This window comes from Cetorhinus maximus, chromosome 6, assembly GCF_964194155.1.
Source record: "Cetorhinus maximus chromosome 6, sCetMax3.hap1.1, whole genome shotgun sequence".
Classification (NCBI taxonomy): Eukaryota; Metazoa; Chordata; class Chondrichthyes; order Lamniformes; family Cetorhinidae; genus Cetorhinus; species Cetorhinus maximus.
In genome coordinates, this window is record NC_135884.1 from 12,426,410 (window position 1) to 12,451,334 (window position 24,925).

The window sequence follows — 24,925 nt, forward strand, 5'->3', positions numbered from 1 at the left end:
TGCATCAGGGCAGCTTACTTCTGCCTGCAGCTCACCTGAATTATGACAATGATTTAGATTAGTCCGGAGTCTTTCAATTCTGACACGCCTTTGCTGTCCAGCTTCCAGAATGGCCTCCCGTTTGGAGCTCTCTCAAATTTAGGCTGCAATGTCTCATCCAAAATGCAGCACCTCCAACAGTGCAGCTCTCCCTCAGTACTGCACTGAAGTATCAAAGCCTAGATCTTGTGTACAAGCCTCTAGAATGGGGCTTGAACCTACGACCTTCTGGTTCAGAGGTCAAAGTGCCATCACTCACATTAAAATAAGTTTGGAATCTGGAGAATGGAATGCTGAACTGGGGGAAATATAGGGCTGGTAGAAGCTACAGGGGCCAAGGGGGGATTATTTGAAGATGAGGATGAAGATTTCAGATTGAATGCAAAGGGTAACAGTGCCAGTGTAGGTCAGCATGGGTCAGTTAATGGGTGAGTGGAATTAATGTGAGACAGGGTTTTTTTATTTGTTCAGGGAAAGTGAACACCACTGGCAAGGCCAGCATTTATTGCCCACCCCCAATTGCCCTTGAGAAGGTGATAGTTGTTAATTGCATATTACTTGTAAATAATTGTATGCAGATAGTGGGCATTATCTGGGGATTCACTGTGCCCCTATAAACAGGAACAAACTAAAACAATGGTCATTGTATGAGGAGGTGAATGTTTGCAGTGTATGTCTCTGTAAATAAAAGCTTATAGTGTGTAAAGGTTAGGTTCCAGCGCTATCCTTCACCTCTTGGCCTTCTGGAAAACGACAGTAGTCCTTGAACCGCTGCATGTTGTGTGGTGTAGGTTCACTTACAGTGCAGTCATGGAGAGGGTTGCATGATTTTGACTTGATGAAGGAATGGCAATATATTTCCAAATCAGGACAGTGTGTGACTTGGAGGGAAACTTGCAGGTGATGGTGTTCCCATGGCGTCTGCTGTCCTTGTTCTTCTAGGTGGTAGAGGTTGTGGGTTTGGGAGGTGTCAGTGCAGCTAAAACCTTCAAAGAGAACCCGAGAGATCGGGATAGTAACACTGATTCCAGTAAGCCTTAACATGCAGGCATTTCTTTCCGAATGCCAACCTTTCTAGAATGGATGCTAATAAGCATTAAAAAAAAAGCATTTCAACAGAGTGTGGCACAAATTCACAACAGGGGAGGTGGCAGGGGGTGGGTGGGGCAAAAATTCAGCACTCGTTTTTACAGGAGTCACTGATGTTTTAGAATGAAATTTGGAAAGAAAACAAAATGGAAATAACGTTCAAAGCTTTCTCAAAAGCAAGCTTGTTTTTAAACAACCAGTTAGAGGAAAGGAAACAGTGACAGAAAATGTTGGATGAGAAGTACTTTGAACCTGCAATGAATCATACATCAAGAGTCTGTCACACTGAGGCTGCCTTCAGAATCCTGCGGTAAACATGTTGCTTCAAAAGCTTCCCACCTTCCTTTATGGTCATTGATCCCTCTGAGGGGTTTGACACTGTTGGGACTTCATTTTCACCAATGTATGGCTGTACAAAGCTACACAACAGACAACAGACTACGACCGGGCAGAGCGGATTTAGCTCTCACTCTTACAACCTATTTCAGTATGGATCCTTGGGTAGTTTACAGCACTGGTGGAAATTAGCTGTGAAAGGGAGCTTGTTCAACAAATGCTTGATCTGACTGGCTGGTTGCGAGAAATTAAAACAAAATAGATTAAGTTCTGGCGGGCAAAAGAGCAATAAGGTGCAGAAGTTGCATCATGGGCCATGGCTCAGCTGGAAGCACCTCTTGCTCCTGAGTCAGGGATTTGCGGGTTTAAGCCCCACTCCAGAGACAGAAGCACAGGCTGAAACTCCAGTGCAGTACTGAGCCAGTGCTGCACTGTCAAAGTCGCTGCCTCTCAGATGGGATGTTAAACTGAAGCTCTGTCTGCTGTCTTGGGTGGACATGAAAGATCCCATGTTACTATTTGAAGTAGCGCAGGGGACTTTTCAACAGTATCTTGGCCAATATTGAAGCCTCAACCAACAATTTATTTCATTGGTGTTTGTGGGAGCTGGCTGTGTGCAAATTGTCCACTACATTTCCTACAATGCAAAAATGGCTAGATTTCAAAAGTACTTTATCGGCTGTAAAGCTCTTTGGGACATTCTGGGGTTGTGAAAGGCGCTGTACAAATTCCAAGCTGTCCTTTCCTTCTTCAGAACTGAAGGCCCTGGTGATGCTTTGAGCTTTGGATATGAGCTAATCTCTGACCTAGATTGATGTCATCAAAGTTTCCTATGATGTGATCCTGGTGTGTGCAGGATCTCTGCCATTCTGCTGCTGCATGGATACCTGCATTCAACTGAGCTGTCCTTATGACATACTATGAAGGTAGTTCCCTTAACCATTAGGACAGGTGCTGCTACTGCACGAGGAACTGGAGCACACAACATTTTGTGGGTTACCATTGACCAGAAACTGAACTGGATTAGCCATATAAATACTGTGGCCACAAGGGCAGGCCAGAGGCTAGGAATCCTGTGGCATGTAACTCACCTCCTGACTCCCCAAAGCCTGTTCACTGTCTACTAGGCACAAGTCAGGAATGTGATGTAATACTCCCCACTTTCCTGGATGAGTGCAGCTCCAATAACACTCAAGAAGCTTGACATCATCCAGGACAAATCAGCCCACTTGATTGGCACCCCATCCACAAACATTCACTCTCTCCATCACTGACTCACAATGGCAGTAGTGTGTACCATCTATAAGATGCACTGCAGGAACTCACCAAGCCTCCTTGGACAGCACCTTCCAAGCACACAACCACCAGAATCTAGAAGGACAAGGGCAGCAGACAGATGGGAACACCACCACCTGGAAGTTCCCCTCCAAAGCACTCACCATCCTGACTTGGAAATATATCGCTGTTCCTTCACTGTTGCTGGGTCAAAATCCTGGAACTCCCTCCCTAACAGCACAGTGGATGTACCTACACCACATAGACTGCAGTTGCTCAAGAAGGGAGCTTAGCACCACCTTCTCAGGGGCAATTAGGGGCGGGCAACAAATCCTGGTCCAGCCAGTGATGCCCACATCCCATGAATGAATAAAAAAAACAAGATACATGGAGCAACATATCTGGCACCAGCAACTCTTAAAGGGTTGCTAGTTGTCGCTTTTAAAGAGAAATGGCTCAAATTTCAAAAAAATGTTAGAAGCAAGTTGCAGAGTTGGATGGGAGTCTGGCTTTAAGAAATGATCTGTAAGCTAATTACTTGCAAATCAGCAGAGCAGTAGAACCGTGTAACGTATTAACATATAAACATGTGAACATCGAGAGTAATCCAAAAACAGCCACAAGGAAGCACAACTGTTGGCAGCAAGTCACTCCCCCTAAAGCTAAAGGAACCAACATTTGGGAAGCTGTTTCTGATGTGTTGCTCATTAACATAAGAGTGCAGATTGCTTGAAGTATTGTACAGCGGTTGCAGGCACATTATAGGTTCCAGTACACCTGCGAGGCTGTGATATATCCCAGAAGTACCATGCTTCAGAAAGTCAAGCCAAAGGTGTGATCAACAGGCCAAATCTTTCAGGTCCTGGCCAGCATGGACTCTCCAGTGGTCACCATGAGTTTAACCATGATCAAAAAACTCTGGACATTGTCAGCCCATCCCTGAAACCCTTCAGCTAAATGTTGATAGTCTCACAGCTGCTAAATGCTCCATTCTCCAGCCCAAACAGAAACATTTAACATAACTTCAGGAGGCTCCTTTTCTGCATACTACCTTAACATAAAAGGTTATGAGCTTGTGTGTCTTGCAAATGTGTCCATACTATTCATGTTAGAGCAGATCTTGCTAACATGGGATCACTTCCTTGTAGTCTGGATCTCTGTGATATTTGCGAGAGTTGATCACTAGAGTGTAGAATGTGTAAAAGCAGACAAAATTCACTTCCCAACTGAAAGTTGGCACCTAACGACAATGTAGCACTCCTTCAGATTGCACTTGAATTGTCAAAGAGTCTATTGAGCAGTTAACGCATGTATGATGTCTACCTAATCCCTTGACATTTTCAGATTATTTTTATAGTTTATCTTCTTACTTTATAGCTTGTATTTTGAATATTTTCCAATCTTTATTGTATTACTAGCGCAGAATAATGCGCTCAATTGTCTGGAGTGGGGTTTGAACCCACAGCTTTCTGGCTGAATGGAAAGTTCTCCAATCACCCATGATCACAGACTTAAATTGAGCACCGAGGTAGCGAATAAATCATTGCACTGGAAATATACAGTAAAGTCCCTATCGCCAATGATGAGCGTGCTTTACGATGGGAGTCAGTTAAATAGGTTTCAGCAATGCGAGGGCAGTATTGGTTTGTGCAGCTACTGTACAGCAAACTGTGGCATGCGAGAGACGGGGAAGTGGTGGTGGGGGGGAAGCGTCTGATCTCAATGTTGTAACAAAAGAATCCAACTACAGACTTGGCTACTCTTCTAACATCCCAGACATGTTTGAACATTTAAAAAAGAGACAATCCTCATTTAAGAAATAAAAAACATGAATCACCTCAAAACTGGCAGACAGGCTTTTTACATTAAAAAAAAATAAATTGGTGAACGTTTGAAAAGGGAACAGAGCCGCTACTGCCGCTCTGGACCGAGAGATTCGGACATTTCCAGGTTAACCTTCCTGTTTGGGCTGCACTTCAGCTGTTCCAGGCACCGCTTCTCACCCCTGTCGGAAAGGTATTTAAAAAAAACAGGGAATTAAATGCCCACGACCCAGAGACTGAAGGAAGGAATCCACCTCCAGGGACTTTAACATCATCATCCCAAGGTTAAAACGTGCCAAGGTCTCTGCTCCGTGGAGGCTAATGGAATGCATTTCATTTTGAATAAAGTGCCTTTCACCAGAGAGGGGAAAGGAAACGCGGAGAAGTGGACAATTTGCTCATGCAGTGGGTGACCTGGTGTATAAAGGCTGGAGCAAAGGGTGAGCAAATATGCGCGAAGAAGGAAGTCTCGAAAGGCGGGACTTTACTGTGCAGTGATTTTGGCTCCCCTCCGCCCATCCTAGTCTTTACATTCTCTTCTGTTGTATGTTCACTTACAGTTCCAGGAAAATGAAATATTCCTTGCGTGTTTCGAAGACGTCCACCAGCTGTAATATGTTTGGATGCTTCACCCTGGAAGAGAGAACAAGGCATTTCAGCATTGGCTGCAGAAGCCAAAAAAGGCTATTCAGAGACTGAGAGGGGACAACAAAAGTATTAATAATGACGATAACTGTAAACCTCTGACAAATCTGGCTGGTCTTCCACAAGGACATGGCTTCAAAATTTAACTGAGCTAAGTATGCCCTCTGGATTTAGGAGACCCTTTTGCCCGCACCTGTTATAGTTTACTGCTGAAAGATGGATTCCATGGGCTGATTTTGAAGTATATGTCCATGTCTTCAATGATCAGACAAATGGCGGAAAGCAAGCTTCAAACCCTGCCTGCACCAACGCTACTTAAAAGATTAACCCGCATTACATTTAAGTAACCACCACCTTGTTGGTTGGCTGGCCTCTTGAGTCCTATGAACCCAACATAAACTACCTCTCTCCAGTTTTACTTAGCCATAAATTCATTAATTGTGTTAATCTGGACCTGAAAGTATCTGTGTTCTCGGACCTGCATTTCCATTGATTTATAATGAGCACCCTGTTGGGTAGAGGTGGACTATGAGTGGCAACATATAAAGGGGTGGGAGGAAGCAGTGCCAATTTATATTTCGCTTTGGTATTCCTGCGAAAAAGTGGAGATTTTTGGGCCAAGTTTATTATTTGGAAAAGTCACCTGCCTCAAGTCTATACCAACAACCCTGAGTTCCAGTGGACACAAAACATGCTGCCAATCTACAGAACGGTTTCAATATTCAGATCTCTGTATCTAGACCCTCCTGTGAGATTACCTGTCACTTCCTAGAGCCACTTTGGTCACCTCAATGAAGTCAAGCCAGCTATGCTTAGTACTTACACGTTAAATTATTTCTCACATTTGTTTTTATTTATGGGCATTGCTGGCAATACCAGTATTTATTGGCCATCCCTAATTTGTTGCCCAGCCCTAATTGCCCTTGGGAAGGTGGTGGCGAGCTGCCTTCTTCAACCACTGCTGTCCATGGTACATCCACAGTGTTCTTAATAAGGGAATTTTAGGATTTTGACCCAGTGACAGTGAAGGAATGGGGATATTGTTCCAGGTCAGGATGGTGTGTGACTTGGAGTGGAACTTGCAGGTGGTTGTGTTCCCATGTGTCTGCTGCCATTGTTCTTGTAGGTGGTGTGGAATGGGGGATGGGGGATTGGGGGAGGGGGGGGGCGGTTGCGGGTGGGGTGGGGTGGTCAGTGATGATTTGAAACATACAGATTAGGATCAGGAGCAGGTCATATGACCCTTCGAGCCTGCTCCACCACTTGATAAGATCGTGGCTGATCTGATTGTGGCCTCAGCTCTACTTTCCTGTCTACCCCCTATAGCCTTTGACTCACTTGTGTCATGACAGTGGATTACAGCCCCAAATTTCTGACCGGCATATTGCACTTTTAAGGAAGATGTGTGTTTTTAAAAAGGACATACAAGGAAAGACTAAGAAAAAAATGGCTGAGCATGTAAAGTAACCACTTGCTGGAAATTTCCTATGTGGATTATTCTTGCCCGACTAGTCCAGCGAGAACATGGAATGTTGCAACTATAAAGGTGTCAAGGCCTACTTCAGACAGAGACATTTGAAAGGAAGAGATGAAATGCAAAAGACTGAACTTTAATTGCTTGTGGTTGTGGAGACAATAGAGACTGATTACCACATCCCAGCAGAAACCATCTCCTGTTGAATTATATATCAGAATGTGGAAATGATCGGAATTGTAAGAAAACGGACTCTGGGTGAAAGACACGTTTGTTTTTTCCCTTACAGAAATGCACAAGGAAAGGGATTAAAAAGCTAACTGCAGACCTGATCTGTGTGTTCTAGTTCTGGCATGCTAGTGTGTGCTAGTGAGAGTCACAGCAGAAGAAGATCGACTAGGCACCCCTTTGCAGCTTGAAGGCAAAGGCTCTCTCCTCTCTGTTGCTGGAGGCAAGTCAGCAAAGTCACAATCAAAAAGGAAATTGGACAGCTTCTTCAGCTAACCTACAGAACCAAGTGTCTCCAAACCAACTGCTCAACTGCCAAAGTCAGTGCTACCAGAATCACCCAACTTAACGGCTGCAACTTTTCTCCATCTACTCCTCATGGACAAGCCAAAGACTGATTCGTATATCTTTCTAATTTTTATTTGGACTCAACTTCTCATTTCTGATCTGTGTGTATCTGTGTTGTGTTTTTATTACTTTTTCCTCAGGTTTTTATTAACTAATAAACTTACGCTTTCTTTGACTCAAGAAAACCTGGTTAAATTGGTTCCTGCTAAAACACAAAAATACATTTGGACTGGGAAAAGGTATCCACAAAGGAAGGGATCCCTTTTAAATTAATCTTGTTGTGAGAAACTGAGGGGATTGAATAAAGAAGGGGAGCCAGCTCATTCCTCTTCACTGGGAGCAGAACAAAATTGGGTCCCATTCGGGAAGTTAACAATTTGGGGTATCTCGTCTGAGATCATAACAAATTGGGGAACCTCACCTCAGGACCGGTCGTAGCACTTGTCAATCAAGAATCTATCTAACTCAGCCTGAAAAATATTAAATGACCCTGCCTTCACTGCTCTCTGGGGACGAGAAAATTCCACAGACCCACCACCCTTTAAGAGAAAGAATTAAAAAAAAAAATCATTTTATGGATTGTGGGCTTTGCTGGCTGGGCCAGCATTTATTGCCCATCCCTAATTGCCCTTGAGAAGGTGATGGTGAGTTGCCTTCTTGAACCGCTGCAGTCCATGTGGTGTAGGTACACCCACAGTGCTGTTAGGAAGGGAGTTCCAGGATTTTGACCCAGCGACATTGAAGGAACGGTGATATATTTCCAAGTCAGGCTGGTGAGTGGCTTGGAGGGGAACTTCCAGGTGATGGTGTTCCCATCTATCTGCTGCCCTTGTCCTTTTAGATGGTAGCAGTTGCCGGTTTGGAAGGTGCGGGTCTAAGGAGCCTTGGTGAGTTCCTGCAGTGCATCTTGTAGATGGTACACACTGCTGCTACTGTTCATCGGTGGTGGAGAGAGTGAACGTTTGTGGAAGGGGTGCCAATCAAGTGGGCTACTTTGACCTGGATGGTGTCAAGCTTCTTGAGTATTGTTGAAGCTGCACTCATCCAGGCAAGTGCAGAGTATTTCATTACACTCCAGATGGCCTGGCATATCCCCCATTCTACCATTACAACCAAGCCAGGGCATCAACCCTGGTTCAATGAAGAGTGCAGGAGGGCATGTCAGGAGCAGCACCAGGAATACCTAAAAATAAGGTGTCCACTGGTGAAGATACAACACAGCACTACCTACATGCCAAACAGCATAAGCAGCAAGTGGTAGACAGAGCTAAGCGATTCCACAACCAACGAATCAGATCTAAGCTCTGCAGTCCTGCCACATCCAGTCGTGAATGGAGGACACAAATGTCTCCATCCTCAATGATGGGGAGCCATCAATGCAAAAGATAAGGCTGAAGCATTCACAACGATCTTCAGCCAGAAGTACTGAGCAGACGATCCATCTCAGCCTTCCCCTGAGGTCCTCAGCATCATAGATGCCATCTTCAGCCATTTCAATTCACTCCATGTGATATCAAGAAATGGCTGAAGGCACTGGATACTGCAAAGGCTATGGGCCCTGACAATATTCCGGCAATTGTACTGAAGACTTGTGCTCCAGAACTTGCCATGCCCCTAGCCAAGCTCTTCCAGTACAGCTACAACGCTGGCATCTACCCGGCTATGTGGAAAATTGCCCAGGTATGTCCTGTGCACAAAAAGCAGGACAAATCCAACCCGGCCAATTAGTGCCCAATCAGTCTACTCTGGATCATGAGTAAAGTGATGGAAGGGGTCATCAACCATACTATCGAACGGCACTTGCTTAGCAATAACCTGCTCACTGATGCTCAGTTTGGGTCCAGCCTGGATCACTCAGCTTCTGACCTCATTACAGCCTTGCTTCAAAGAGGGACAAAACAGCTGAACACCAGACATGAGGTGAGAGTGATTGTCCTTGACATCAAGGCAGCATTTGATCAAGTGTGGCATCAAGGAGCCCTAGTAAAACTGGAGTCAATGGAAAACTCTCCGCTGGTTGGAGTCATACCTAGCACAAAGGAAGATGGTTGTGGTTGTTGGAGGTCAATCATCTCAGTTCCAGGACATCACTGCACCAGATCACCCATTTGTGACTCCTCAGATACTGAAGCAGTCCATGTCCAGGACAATATCCAGGCTTGGGCTGACAAGTGGCAAGTAACATTCCTGCCACACATGTGCCAGGCAATGGCCATCTCCAACAAGAGAGAATCTAACCGCCGCCCCTTGACATTCAATAGCATTACCATCGCTGAATCCCCCACTATCAACATCCTGGGCTTACCATTGACCAGAAGCTGAACTGGACTAAACATAAGAAATAAGAACATAAGAAATAAGAACAGGAGTAGACCATTCAGCCCCTAGAACTTGCTCCTCCATTCAATAATCTCATGGTTGATATTTTTGTGTTTCAATTTCGACATTCCCATTTAACCCTGATAACCTTTGATTCCTTTGCCTAACAAGAATCTGTCTACCTCTGCATTAAAAATATTCAATGACCCCGCCTCCACCACCTTCTGAGGCAGAGAATTCCAAAGTCGTACAGCCCTCTGAGAGAAAATTCTCTTAATCTCTGTCCTAAAAAGGTGACCCCTAATTTTAAAACAGTGCCCCCTAGTTCTGGACTCACCCACAAGAGGAAACATCCTTCCACGTCCACCTTGTCAAGGCCATTCAGGAACTTGTATACTTCAATCAAATCACCCCTCACTCTTCTAAACTCCAGTGGAAACAAGCCCAGTCTGTCCAACCTTTCCTCATAAGACAACCCACTCATTCCAGGTATCAATCTAGTAAACCTCCTTTGAATCGACTCCAGTGGTTTTACATCCTACCTTAAATAAGGAGACCAAAACTGCATACAGTATTCGAGGTGCGGTCTCACCAATGTCCTATATAGCTAAAGCATAACATCCTTACTTTTATGTTCAATCCCTCTCGTAATAAAGGATAGCATTTCATTAACCTTCTTAATTACTTGCTGCATTCTAACTTTTTGTGACTCATATACTAGAACGCCTAGATCCCTCTGCATCTCAGAATAATGCAGCCGTTCTCCATTTATGTAATACTCTGCTTTTTTGTTGTTCCTGCCAAAGTGAACAACTTCATGTTTTCCCACATTAAACTCCATTTACCAGATCCTTGCCCACTCACTCAACCTATCTATATCCATCTGCAACCTCCTCATGTCCTCTTCACAACATACTTTCCTACTTATAGTTGTGTCATCTGCAAATTTAGCTACCGTGTCTTGGCTCCCCTCATCTAAGTCATTGATGTAAATTGTAAAAGGTTAAGGCCCCAGTACAGACCCCTGTGGGACTCCACTCACCACATCCTGCCAATCAGAAAAAGACCCATTTATACATACTCTCTGCTTTCTGCCAGCCAGCCAATCTTCTATCCATGCTAATATGTTACTCACTACACCATGCTCTTCTTTTTTCCGTAATAATCTTTGATGTGGCACCTTATCAAATGCCTTCTGGGAATCCAAGTACAGTATGTGTATAGGCTCCCCTTTATCCACTGTGCATGTTACTCCTTCAAAAAACTCCAATAAATTGGTTAAACATGATTTTCCTTTCACAAAACCATGCTGACTCTTCCCTATTGCCATGAGCTCTTTCAAGTGCCCAGCTATAACCTCCTTAATGATCGATTCTAATAACTTCCCATGACAGACGTCAAGCTAACTGGCCTATAGGTTCCTGTTTTCTGCCTTGCTCCCTTCTTGAGTATATTTCCTACTTTCCAATCTGATAGAACCTTTTCAGAATCTAGCGAATTTCGGAAAATTATCACCAGTGCGTCAACTGCTTCATTAGCCACCTCTTTTAAGGCCCTAGGATGTAATCTGTCAGGACCTGGAGACTTGCCAGCCTGCAGCTCCATTAATTTGCTCAGCACTGTTTCCCTAGTGATTTCAATTTCACCAAGTTCCTTTCTCCTGTTCGCCTCCTGATTTGCAGCTATTATTGGAATGTGTTTTGCACCCTCTATAGTGAACACAGAAGCAAAGTATTTGTTCATTTCTTCCACCATTTCCTTATTATTTACTATTAACTCCCCACTGTCACTCTCTAGAGGACCAACTTTACTTACTCTTATCCTTTTTAAATACCTGTAGAAACCCTTGCTATCTGTTTATATATTTCTAGCTGGCTTCCTCTCATTCTCTAATTTCTTCCTCCTGATCAACCTTTTAGTCACTCCCTGCTGTTCTTTATACTCTGTCCAATCATCTGTCCTGCCACTCATCTTTGCGGAGTTGTATGCTTTTTCCTTAAGTTTGATGCTTTCCTTAACATCTTTAGTTAACCATGGATGGTGGGTCCTCCCCTTAGAATTTTTCTTTATAGTTGGAATGTACTTATCCTGAATACTCTGAAATATCCCCATGAATGTCTGCCACTGTTTCTCTATTGATCTATCCTCTAGCCTAGTTTCCCAGTTCACTTCAGCTAGCTCAGCTTTCATCCCCACATAGTTGCCCTTATTTAAGTTTAAGATACTAGTCTTAGACGCGCTCTTCTCTATTTCAAACTGGATGTAAAATTCAATCATATTGGGGTCATGGTTATCTAGGGATGTCTTTAAAGTGAGGTCATTAATTAATCCTGTCATGTTACACAATACCAAGTCTAATATAACTTGCTCTCTGGCTGGTTCCAGAACATGCTGCCCTAAGAAACCATCTCGAAAACATTCTAAGAACTCTTCATCCAGATTACTACTGCCAATCTGATTTTTCCAGTTTATGTGTAGTTTAAAATCACCCATGATTATTACTCTTTATCACAAGCACACAATATTTTCTCTTGAATACTTTGTCCTACACTGTGGCTACTGTTAGGGGGCCAGTAGATCACTCCCACTAATGACTTTTTCTCCTACTATTCCTCATCTCCACCCAAACCGATTCTACATCCTGATCTCCTGAACCAAGGTCATCTTTAACCACTGCATCAACACCCTCTTTGATTAACAGTGCTACCCCTCCACCTTTACCTATCTTCCTATTCTTCTTAAATATCATAAACCCTTTAATATTAAGGACCCAACTTTTGTCATCCTGCAGCCACATCTCCGTAATTGCTATCAGATCATATTTATTTACTTCAATGTGGGCCATCAATTCATTTACTTTGTTATGAATGCCATGTGCATTCAGATAGAGAGCCTTCAGTTTTGTCTTTTTGTTACCTTTGTAACATCTAGTCCTGACTGTTGATGTATTCTTAGGTTTTTTCTCTCTGTCCCTTCCTGCCATTCTCTGACCCTCATTTCTCATATTACTATTTTGATCTCCTATCTTGACTCTACACCTTGAATTGCTACCTCTACCCAAACACAATCCCTCACCCCTCTTGTTTAGTTTAAAGCCCTCTCTACTTCCCTAATTATGCAATTTGCGAGGACACTCATCCCAGCACGTGAGTGTCCCAACATGGTTCAGGTGTAGACTATCCCAACGGTACAGCCCCCACTTTCCCCAGTACTGATGCCAGTGCCCCACAAACCAGAACCCACTTCTCCCACACCAAGTCTTTGAGCCACGCATTTGTTTCTCTAATCTTATTTGCCCTATGCCAATTTGCATGTGGCTCAGGGAATAATCCAAAGATTATTACCTTTGAGGTTCTGTTTCTTAATTTGGTACCTAGACCCGCAAACTGACTTTGCAGAACTTCTTTCCTAGTTCTACCTATGTCATTGGTACCTAAATGGACCAGAACAACTGGATCCTCCCCCTCCCACTGCAAGTTCCTCTCCAGCCCTGAGCAGATGTCCCAAACCCTGGCACTGGGCAGGCAACATAGTTGCCTGGACTCTCACTCTTTGCTTCAGAGAACAGTGTCAATCCCCCTCACTATACTATCCCCTACTGCCACTACATTCCCTTTTGCTCCCCCAGCTTGAACGGCTCCCTGTACCACAGTGCCATGGCCAGCCAGCTCATCCACCTTGCAGACTTTGCTTTCATCCACACAGGTTGTGGGCACCTCAAACCTGTTTGCAAGTTATCAGTCTGCTCTGTCCCATTACCTGCCTCACTGACAGTCACATCCTCCTGTCCCTCACTGCTGACCAAAGCAGATGACCCTATTCTAAGAAGTGTGGCTGTCTTCTGGAACAAAATATCCAGGTATTTCTCCCCTTCCTTTATGTTGCACAGTATCTGCATTTCGGCTTCCAGATCAATAACCCTGATTCTGAATTCCCCAAGCTGCTTACACTTCCTGCAGACATGTTTGGCATGGATCACCTTGGCGTTCAAAAGCACCCACATTCCATAGCTGCAACATAACACCTGTCCCGCCATTCTAACTTTATGTATAAATACTGTGCCTACAAGAGCAGGTCAGATGCTCGGAATCCTGCAACGACTAACTCACCTCCTGACTCCCCAAAACCCGCAAGGCACAAGTCAGTATCCACCCTGAAAGGTGTTGTCGAAGGAGTTTTGGCAAGTTGCTGATGTGCACCTTGTAGATGGTACACACTGCTGCAATGGTGCACCAGTTTTGGAGGGAGTGAATGTCTAATGGGGTGGATGGAGTGCAAATCAAGCGGGCTGCTTTGTTTTGGATGGTGTTGAGTGCTGTTGTCTGATTTATGCATGTGTGTTATGAGTGATTGATTTTTTAAAAGATTCTATTGCTCTTTGAACAGTTCTAAGCAAGTGAAGTTAGAGATTTTGTATCTGATATGGCGCTTTAAGGCCTCGCACACCGACTGTTACCAGAAGCAGCCTTCCATTTTGAGAATATGCAATATTCATACCTTCAAAGCAAGCATTGGTGGGGAGGGGGTTAGGGATGGAAGATTGGCTAACCAGGAGGTTGAAAACGGAAATTTTTTTTTCCTGCCTGGTTCTGTCTTGTGATGTTCTTGTTGTGGTTTTGGCATCAAAGTCTATGTCTGATCTTTGAAAATCCTCAAACTCAAGAGACTAACAATATCCAGAGACCTTTCTCGACAACTGATGCAGGCTTCATACCAGGAGCTTTTACCATGTTGCGAATTCAGGACAGCATCTTGCCACCAGGTTTATTGTCTCTGCCTGCAATGTTGGCTGGATGTCACTGACTGGGGTTACAAAGACTTTGTTTTCTGTGCATGCGCATCGTGCTTTGAAACCATGATTGGTCTCTGTTTCAATCCCATCTTTTTTGATGTTACCAATGTTCTAAGACCTGTTGCCCTGAACTGGTCCTGTACTTTTAGTGGAAAGCAAGTCAGTGCTGGCAGCGGGATAAAGTCAGGAATTTTATATTTGCGAGGCAGCTGACAGTCCCTGCACTGTTGTAATGCAAAAGTAACTTTAGGTCTTTCTCAGATGTCTCCATTCCCTGTAACATTGGTGGAGAGCAAGCTCACTATTCAAGGGTGCTGTTCCTTGGTGGTTGTGAAGAACTTGAAAACAGTCAAGCTTAAAGCATCAGATCAGAGAGGTTAGAATATCAGCTGCTTGGCAGCAGATTAAAGATAAAAACATCTCTCACTGGTGGGAGAAGTCTACGACACCAACATTGTATTTGAGTATTGCTGATAAAAGGCATTTTGTCAAAGTTTTTCATCTTGCACTCATCAGGACAATTGTAAGAATACTATTCAGTGGTTCATTCCTCAGGGCAATGCCTTGACCAAAGAGACTCAAGCTGCCTGGTTTAAATTTCACACAATGCTTGGCAGTTAACTGTCAGTCGCTATTAACTGTTGCATTCTCCATGGCAATGCCTCTACCAATCAGAGTCCACTTGCCACCCAATCAGCACTCTCTTCTCATACGGTACAAGGTTGTTGCTTCCCCTGACATTGGTATTCTTGCGATTGTCCTGATGAGTGCAAGATGAAAAACTTTGACAAAATGTCCTTTTTCAGCTATACTCAAGTCCTGTACTACCAAACGATCATTGTATTTATATAGGAACATAGGAAAATAGAAGATAGGGGCAGGAATAGGCCAGTCGGCCCCTCTAGCCTATTCTGCCATTCAGCTAGATCATGGCTGATCTTCTACCTCAATGCCATTTTCCTGCACTATCCCCATATCCCTTGATACCTTTAATATCTAGAAATCTATTGATCTCTGTCTTTAACATACTCACTGACAAAGCCTCCACAAGCCTCTGGGGTAGAGAATTCCAAGGGTTCACCACCCACTGAGTGAAGAAATTCCTCCTCATCTCAGTCCAAAATGGCCTGCCCCTTATTCTGAGACTGTTTTAGACTCACCAGCCAGGGTGAACATACGGTGCCTTTAACATCCAGAATAAAGTTTCACAGGAGTGTTATGAAGCAAAATTTGACACCAAGCCACATAAGGATATACTAGGGCAGATGATACAAAACTTGGTCAAAGACGTAGGTTTTAAGGAGTGTCCCAAAGGAGAAAAGAGGTGGAGAGGTCTAGAGAGGGAATTCCGGTGCCTAGGGTGTCTGCAGCTGAAGACACAGTAATCATTGGTGGAGCAATTAAAATCAAGGATGCACAAAAGGCCAGAATTAGAGGAATATGGATATTTTGGAGGATTGTGAGGCAGGAGAGGGGGCGAGGCCATGGACTGATTCTGAAAACAAGGATGAGAATTCTAAAATCAAGGCTTAACCTAATGGAGTTGCTTAACCCAGAGCCTTTGTAGGCTAGCGAACAGACTTGGTGCGAGTTAGGAAATGGATAGCAGAATTTTGGATGACATCAAACTTACAGAGGGTAGAATGTGCGACAAGGGGACATAACATTAACCAGGCTATTCAGGAAAGAAGTTAGGTAACATTTCTTCATTCAAGGCAAGTGCATCACTCTTGATAATTTTAAATCTGAAATCAATAGATGTTTTGCTTTTTTTTTAATTCAAAATTTTCATGGAACATTGGCATCATGGCAAGGTCAGCATTTATTGACCATCCCTTGTTCTGAGTAGCTTGTGAGATCATTTAAGAATCAATCACATTGCTGTGGGTCTGGAGTTATATGTAGACCAGGCCAGTTAAGGATGGCAGATTTCCTTCCCTAAAGGAGCATTAGTGAACCAGGTGGGTCTTTATGACAATCAATGATAGTTTCATGGTCACCAATACTGAGATTAATTTTCAATTCTGTACTTTATTAATTGAATTTAAATTCCACCAGCTGCTGTGGTGGGACTTGAACCCATGTACCCAGAGCATTAGCCTGGACCTACTAAGATTGCTATTCCAGTGATATTACCACTACACCACTAGGGTATTGAGGGACACAGAGTCAAGGTGGGTAAATGGAGTTAGGATACAGATAAGCCATGATTTCATTGAACGGCAGAAGGGGGCTAACTGGTTTGGTCTTGTTTCTATATTACCATGCCAATTAACTGCTCTCACAAAACAGTAAATATGTAAATAAGATTATTAGGACCAAAACAGAAGAAAAAGGTTTGGAGTGCACCTCCAAAACTGGTGCACCATAGCAGCATCTACAAGATGCATGTCAGCCAATTGTCAAAACTCCTTCGACAACGCCTTTCAGGATGGATCCTGACTTGTGCCTTGTAAATGGTGGACAGGCTTTGGGGATTCAGGAGGTGAGTTACTCATTGCAGGATTCCTAGCCTCTGACAAAGGACTGATCAGGTTGCAATAACTCTGGTACAAACCTATAAGCTATCTATATACCAGGAGTACATAAACAACACCACCCGAATTACACTTACAGGCAATCTGAAAGGTCACTTCACAATGGATTCAAAAAAATTATTGATCAAGGTGTTATTTTCAGCTTAATGTGAAGAAGCAATCTTATTGCTTCAGCCAACTACTAAAACATCAGAATAATGATTTTGTTTTGATTTAAATGCACACATTATTTACATATTCATTAAAAATTAAAAGTTCTTCTGGGCCCTGCTTTGCAGACATGACCAATGATCTTAGAGGAAGCTGCAAAGTGGAGATAAGGAGAGGCCTGGGTATTCAGGGATTCTGGACTGCTCCGTAATTGGGGATATTCAAGAGTGAGATTGCAATGCCTAATTCTTCTTTTCCTGCCTTTGCGATGGGCAGTCTGTATTTCAAGCCGGTCCCGAGCTCATTAAACTCTTCGGAGCTGAGTAACACTCAGGAACGATGACGCAGATCGGTACAACAAAGTCCTGTGGGGTCGGGACACGCGCAAATCTATGCACAAACACAACATATCCACACAAGACAATGCAGTTTGTCCAAAGTTATTTTGTTTCTGGAGACTGAAGTTACATTAAGAATCTCCAAAGGACAATATGCAGTCAGCAATTGCATTGTATGAATTGAAATCATATTTTGAAATCCATCTGCTGTCATAAATAGCATTTAAAAACTCAACCTTGGATTGGAAAGAGAGGGGGCTGGTTATGCCATTAACTGCAGCAGAAAATACATTATTCTGGATGGCTAATGACTCATGTAAAACACTCAAGTTATTTATAGAGCTGAAACAATTTAAACTGTTTTTTTAACTAAAGCAGTGGCAGAGGTTTTGAGGAGCCGTTAACATGTTTGTTATAGAAACCCTAACCTAAGGTAACTTTAAACAATTGCCTGCAAACAGAGAACTGAAATACGTTCAGAAGTGGTACATGACCCTGTCTAATCTTACCTTTTCCCAAAGAATGAATAATGGAGCAAAGCATTGTAAAAAAAAATGACCGGTGCAGAGCAGTGCAATTCAAACACAAATAGGTAAGTTAAACAGTGAGTCAGTGCAGGGCTGCTTTGGAAAAAAAAAACGGAGAAAGAGCTTTGGAAGTGAGATTGCTGAGTGACTGCTAAGGATGCGAAATCACTGCTGTGACCAATATCTTTAATACTTGAGGGTCAGAGATTGAGAATAGGACCAATGGTTCCTGAAGTAGTTACAGAAATATGGAGGCCCGAGGTCACGGAGTGATTTGAACATGAGGATGTTGGCTTTTGTTGCAAGGGGATTGGAGGGCAGGAATAAGGAAGCCATGTTACAGTTGGACAGAACTTTGGCGAGACCACACCTGGTCTCCATATCTCAGGAAGGATATACTCACATTGGAGGCAGTGCAAAGGGTTCAATAAATTGTATTAGAGGGTTGTTCTATGATGAGACGATGAGTAAATTGGGCCTATACACTCTGGAGTTTAGAAGAACGAGAGGCGATCTCATTGCAACATAGAAGATTCTGAAGGGGCTTGACAGATTCGACACTGAGAGGTTGTTTCACCTGGCTGGGGAACCTAGAACATGGGGTCACAGTCGCAGGATAAGGACTGAGTGAGAAGAAATTTCTTCACTCAAAGAGTTGTGAATCTTTGTAACTCTCTACCCCAGAAGATTGTGGTTGCTCTGCCATATTTCAGGTGGGAAAGTGGAGTTGAGGCAGATCAGTCATGATTATAATGAATGGCACAGGAGGCTCGAGGGGCTGTATGGCATACTCCTGCACTTATTTTTTTGAATTCTTATGTTTTTCTGTTCTTAATTGCTAATACAAAGGTCTGGCAGACATAATCCATAATGATTTAAAGTCTCAAACCTAACTCTCGGCCTCTACACCAATAAGTTGAGTACTGAGGTGTCCATCATGTTCAATGAGCTTGTTTTGCTTAGCTCAGTTGTTAGCATGTGTATGCCAGTTTGAAAGCACTTTTGGCTAAGAGTCAGAAAGTCATGGGTTCATGTCCCACTCCAACAAAAAAATGAAACTGACTTCTATTGCAGCATTATTAAAAGTGCTGTCCCTAAAATGAGATATCAAAGATGCATCTGCTTGTTCCTGTAGTTCAAGTAGATGTTAAGGATCTCATAGAGTTGTTCAAAAGAACAGTACTCCCCTGGTGTCCTGGCCAACATTCCTTCATTAACCGGCACCACCAAAAGCAGCTCAACTGGTCAGTCATCTAAATGCTGTTAGTCAGAACTTGCTATGTGCAAACCTGTGCTACTCTGCATGCCACTACCACAGACCATCTCCTGCTGATTCCCACTGATCTGCCTGAGAATAGAACAGTGGGCTTCTAAGAGGTGTCGGAATCCTTCTTGCGTGGGTTCTTCCATTGCGACATTTCTGAAAATGAAGGCAGCCGTCCCTGGAAAGCAGAATGATTAACATAATAGGAAGTGACCTTTGAGTAGAATGGATCCTCAGTGATTATCCTTTAAAATAATGCAGCCACATTGCACTTTAACACACTGACAAAAAGTGATGATTGGGATCTTTCCTCAACTCATTAGTGAACTGTCAAAATGCTCCTGCGTGCTGGAATTGCCTCAGTGATAACTTTGTGCCTACACAGAGTTGCCTTCACAACTCTTCACCCCAAAGACTCCAATCCTGAGCCACTAGTATCTTCTTTGCATTCCATATTTTGAATAAAATGTAACCGTATTAATACCAAAGTACGCTAGACATTGAAAGAATCGAACACACACACACAATATATCTTATATATAGGTTGAATGGGACTGTCAACACAACCACAACTTGCATTTATCTAGCACCTTGTATAACAGTTAAAACATCCCAAGGTGCTTCACAGGAATGTCATCAGACAAAAATTGACATGACCCCAAAGGAGGAGATAATAGCACAGGTGACTGTAAGCTTGGTCACGCCGGAAGGTTTTAAAGGAGCAGAGATTGAGAGAGGGAATTAGGGCCACTGAAGGCAAAGCTACCAATTGTGTGGCAGAGGAATCTGGGGATGTGCAAGAGGTCAGGATTGGAAGAATGCAGTTCTTGGAAGGATGCAGGGCTTGGATGAGCTACAGAGATATGGAGGGGCAAGGCAGGGTGATATTTGAATGCAAGGATGAGAATCATTTATCTAAAAGGTCTGGTAGAATTATCTCTTCATAACATCCTGGTTAAAATAAACTTTATTTTGGACTAATCATTGTGATGAAAAGTAAAGGATGTGAACAGATCTAAAAAGGGAAGGTCCCTGATAGCATTTTCTTGATCCTAAGATTAGTAGTGCCCTTAGAGGTAGTTGCAGCCCAGGGTACAGTATATTGACCCCCACACACAGATCCAGCGGCCTGCAGGGAAGACAGGATAGGAAGAAATGCAACAGAACATACACTTAACTTCATTTTAAGGCTGTGAATAAAAAGAGAATAAAACTTTGCTTTTTAATGGATTCAATATTCACTCCATCAATATTAATAGAAGAGATGGAATTTCTTTAAACTTGCCTACAGCAACCGCAAGGAAGAGAATGAAATATTGGCAATTTTTATGCTAGGTTTGAGCTTTTAGTTTACAAAGGATTCAACAGAAGATACATGCACTGTTTTAATAAGGTATGAGTGTGCCTATGACCTAACTAGAAATGGTGAGAAAATTGTAGGGACTCACATGTTTAAAATCATGATTTCATTTTTCGCAGCCTTCCTAACTTTTCTTCCGTCTTTCTTTAAAAACTTCTTGCAGGTGTACATTTTTCCAGTAGATTTCTCTTTTGCTCGGAATATTTCACAGAATTCCTCTCTGTTTTCGAAAGAGAAAGAAAGAAAGTAATGGAGTTTCCAAAGTACATGATCACTTAATTTCCAGGCATGACAATATCAAACAGTAAGAAATATGCCACAGTTAGATCAGTGTAGCCTCGATAAATCTGTCTTGTCATAATAAAGTAAAATTTCCAATATCAAAGTTTCCATAGGTTGCAAAACTGGGCAACGTAGCAAGTAGTAAGGAGGATGGTAGCAGATTTCAGAAGAACATTGACTGGTGCAATGTGCAGACACATAGCAGATGCAATTTAATGCGGACAAGTGTGAAACGATTCACTTTGGGTGTAACAAGATGGAGGGACAGTGTAATCTATTTTGCAGCAAGAATGCAAGAACAGAATGACCTGGGGTACATACTCACAAATTTTTGTAGGTGGTGTAGAGAAATATGGAGGATGTCATTGGAAAGACCAACTCCCTCACTTGGGCTAAATTCCCGTTAGGTCCAAGCCAGTTCGGCTCTGTAGACCTGACCCTTATTTACTGTGCTGACCTCAATTTAATGCAGTCCCTCTAGAAAATAAGAAAATGAATGTGGTAGAAAAGCAAAAGGGTCTAGGGATATGGGTGAACAAATAATCAAATGCAGTGCAGATCCACAAAGCAATTAAAAATGCTAACAAATCACGTGGATTTATTTCTAGGGGTATAGAATTTAAAAGTAGTGAAGTTATGTTAAATTTGTAAAGGGTCCTGGCCGGGCTGCACGTAGAATACTGTGCACAGTACTGGTTTCCATATTATAAAATGGACATAGAAGCATTGGAGAAAGTCCAGAAAAGATTTACGAGGATGGTGCTGGAAATGAGACATTAAAACCATTGGGAAGGATTATGTGGAACATAGCTGAAAGAAGAGACATGTTGTCAAAGCTTTTCATCTTGCACTCATCAAGCCAGATGCCAAAGTACCAAATTTCAAAGGGCGCAACAATTTGTACTGCATGAGAAAAGGGTGATGATTGGTTGGCAAGTTGACTCTGATTGGCTGAGGCATTGGCATGGAGAATGCACCAGGGAACGATTGTCCACCATGCTTTTCTTCAATTCAACAGAGGATCAATGTTCCTTCTACTTGCAGAGGACAGGGCCCTGTGTATGAATATATGTAGCTAAGAATTACACTAACAACTCATTTAAGTTTTTCAGTCAGACTCACAATGTGGCTCACTTACGTTTGCTAGAAGCTACATATATTCCGACGCAGGGCCCTGTCCTCTGCAAGCAGAAAGAACAGGCCCAGGCCTTGAGTCTCTTTTGAATTAAACAAAAGCATGGCGGGGGCAATAGCTCCCTCGTGCATTCTCCATGGCAACGTCTCAACTAGTGTTTACTTTCCAACCAATCAGCACCCCTTCTCGTGCAGTATAAATTGTTGCTGCCTTTGAGGTTTGGTATTCTTGCATCTGTCCTGATGGGTGCAAGATGAATAGCTTTCATGGCATGTTTCTTCTTTCAGCGATACTCAAGTTCTGTACTACCAAATGACTATTATGTGCAATGTTAAAATGTTGAAAAACCTCAAATGTTACCCAATGCATATCCAACTTGTCCACTTCTGATTTTAATGTGCTGAGGATGGGTAGCAGTAAGTTCCCAGGAGGCAGGTGGTTCATTTGGTTATTTTAATGAGGCTGCATGGCTCATGTTTTTCCTCTAATTTAGGTTTAACTCTGGCCAGCTGGGTTTTCTGGGCATTGGGAAACTTGACAGATAATGGGAGGTGAGGGGAAATTCGGGGGAGGCAGTGGCATAGTGATATTATCACTGGATTAGTATTCCAGAGACCCAGGGTAATGCTCTTGGGATCCGGGTTCCCGGCAGATCGTGAAATCTAAATTCAATAAAAATCTGGAATTAAAGTCTGATGATGACCACGCAACCATTGCCCAATGTCGTAAAGACCCAACTGGTTCACTAATGCCCTTTAGGGAAGGAAATCTGCCATCCTTATCTGGTCTGGCCTTCATGTGGCTCCAGACCCACAGCAATGTGGTTGACTCTTAAATGCCCTCTGAACAAGGGCAGTTACGGATGGGCAATGAGTGCTGGCCTAGCCAGCGATGCCCGCGTCCCACGAACGAATAAAAAAGAAGTACTTTTCCAGCATTGCTTGTGGTTCAGGAAGTGCAGGAGTGCTTCCCCACACACTCTCGCCCCACTCACTTCCTAAGTTTACCTTCCTGACCACTTCCTTCCCATGATCAGATGCCTGCGCCATGTGTCTGCTTGATTCTTCTAATCTCCCCTCCTAACCTTTTTAATCTCCACCCTTCCCAAACCCACCCAGCACCTACATTTCCCGACAACCAGCCAGTCTCTCAATCTGGTTGCCTGCAGCCGGAAATTGGAGACAAATGAATGCTAATTGGGTCTTACCGTTAAATTGAGCAGGAGAGAAGCCTGCTCTTTCAGGTTTCCCAACTGCAAAACTGCCCCTCCCTCCCTCCCTCCCTCCCTCCCCACCTCCTAATAAACATCGGTGAAAATGTTTCTACTTGTGGGAGACCATAAATGCACAATATTTCCCCAATGGATTTAATAATAACCAAGGAGTAATTTCTTTACTCAGAGAGTGAATGTGGAATTCACTACCTAGAAGCTTCCAAAAGGAAAATAGATAAAATGGAATGGAAAAAATATGCTGAAAGGCTAAGGTGAGGTAGATAGAATGGGAAAAGACTTCTGTGGAGCATAAACACCAGCATAGACGGGCTGGGTCGAGTGTGCTGGTTCTCTGCTGTATAGTCTGTGAGGACAGAGATACTTATTGGATTGAATCTGTGACCAAGTCTGTATACTTTGCAGCTTTATCCCCCAATGTAACTTCAGTAGTTCAAGGATTCCAAGCTGTTTCCATCATCAGGCTGTGTTCTTGGTAACTTGATCATGTTTCTGCTTTTGACACAGAGGTTCCCATTGATGTTAGACATGCTCCTACCCATGATTCGTGAGTTTAGTGCGAAGACTATTGCGTCGCTGGTACAAGACATGCTCTTACGCATGATTCATGGTTTAGAACTAAATCTGAGTGTAGGACAGGGCTAAGAACATAAAAAGTAAGAGCAGGTGTAAATCATATGTCCCCTTGAGCTTGATCTGCCATTCAATATGATCATGGCTGATCTTCTGTCTCAACTTCACTTTCCCCCCTCTAGCTCCCCATAACCCTTGACTCCCTGCGAGGCCAAAGATATATCTATCTCAGTCTTAAATATTTTCAATAATGAGGCAAGTAAAGCCTTCTGGGGTAGAGAATTCCAAAGATTCACAACCCTCTTAATGAAGAAATCTTTCTCATCTCATTCCTAAATGATGGACCCCTCATCCTGAGACTGTGCCTCCATGTTCCAGATTTGGCAGAAACAGCCCCTCAGTATCTATCCAGTCAAGTCCCTTCAAGATCTTGTAAGTCTCAACGGGGTCACCTCTGATTCTTCTAAACTCCAGGGAGTATGGGCCCAATATACTCAATCTCTCATCAAAGGGCAACTCTCTCAACCCAGGGACTAATCTAGTGAACTTCTGCGGTGATGCCTCTATGGAGGCCTGTGCAGCATAAACAACCCCCCCCCTGAAAATGTTGAAAATATACAGGAAATTCAACAACATTTGATGAGGGAAAAGACAGACAAATTTCAATTTGTTCTCTTCATTTCAGATTTTCAGCACTTGTGGGTATTTTTTCATTTTGTTGGTAGCATAGAGTTAAGTTTGGCTTCAGACATAATTCAGACAGTAGGTGGAGTTGTACTATTTATACAAGCCTGGACTTTAGAAAATACCAACAATCCTTGAACCTAACAGGAATTGTAAAAGTGCTTTTGAATTCAAATTTAGATTTTAGGTCTGTATTGTTCAGATAAATTTATTCTGCAGCATAATCTTTCCATTCATGTGAGGATAAAAGACACATTTATACCAGTAACATTTCGCACATTGTAAGCCAAACTGTCTAGAAATTGGAGAACCAATAACTAGAGTTCACATTCTTTGTCTCTGTCCATTCTCATGCTCAACCCCCTTGGCCAGATGAGACAGAAGACGTTTTAGGAACAAGCAAAGATCACTAGGCCTGAAAAGTCCATCTCTTTGTGATCATTCAGCCCAATGACTCACCCACTCATCAGAATTGC

At 43.0% G+C, this 24,925-nt stretch overlaps 1 protein-coding gene across 5 annotated transcripts in view; it reads right to left on the minus strand.

Moving 5' to 3' along the window:
• Positions 1-24,925, minus strand: part of LOC144681540 (caM kinase-like vesicle-associated protein) — a 151,702-nt gene that overhangs the window by 51,991 nt on the left and 74,786 nt on the right. For all 5 annotated transcript variants that reach the window (XM_078543194.1, XM_078543195.1, XM_078543193.1 and 2 more), the window contains 2 exons: positions 20,633-20,764; positions 5,121-5,195 (listed from right to left, as the gene is read on the minus strand). In XM_078543194.1, coding sequence (XP_078399320.1) covers positions 5,121-5,195; positions 20,633-20,764 — 207 coding nt within the window. The remainder of the gene's footprint in view (positions 1-5,120; positions 5,196-20,632; positions 20,765-24,925) is intronic.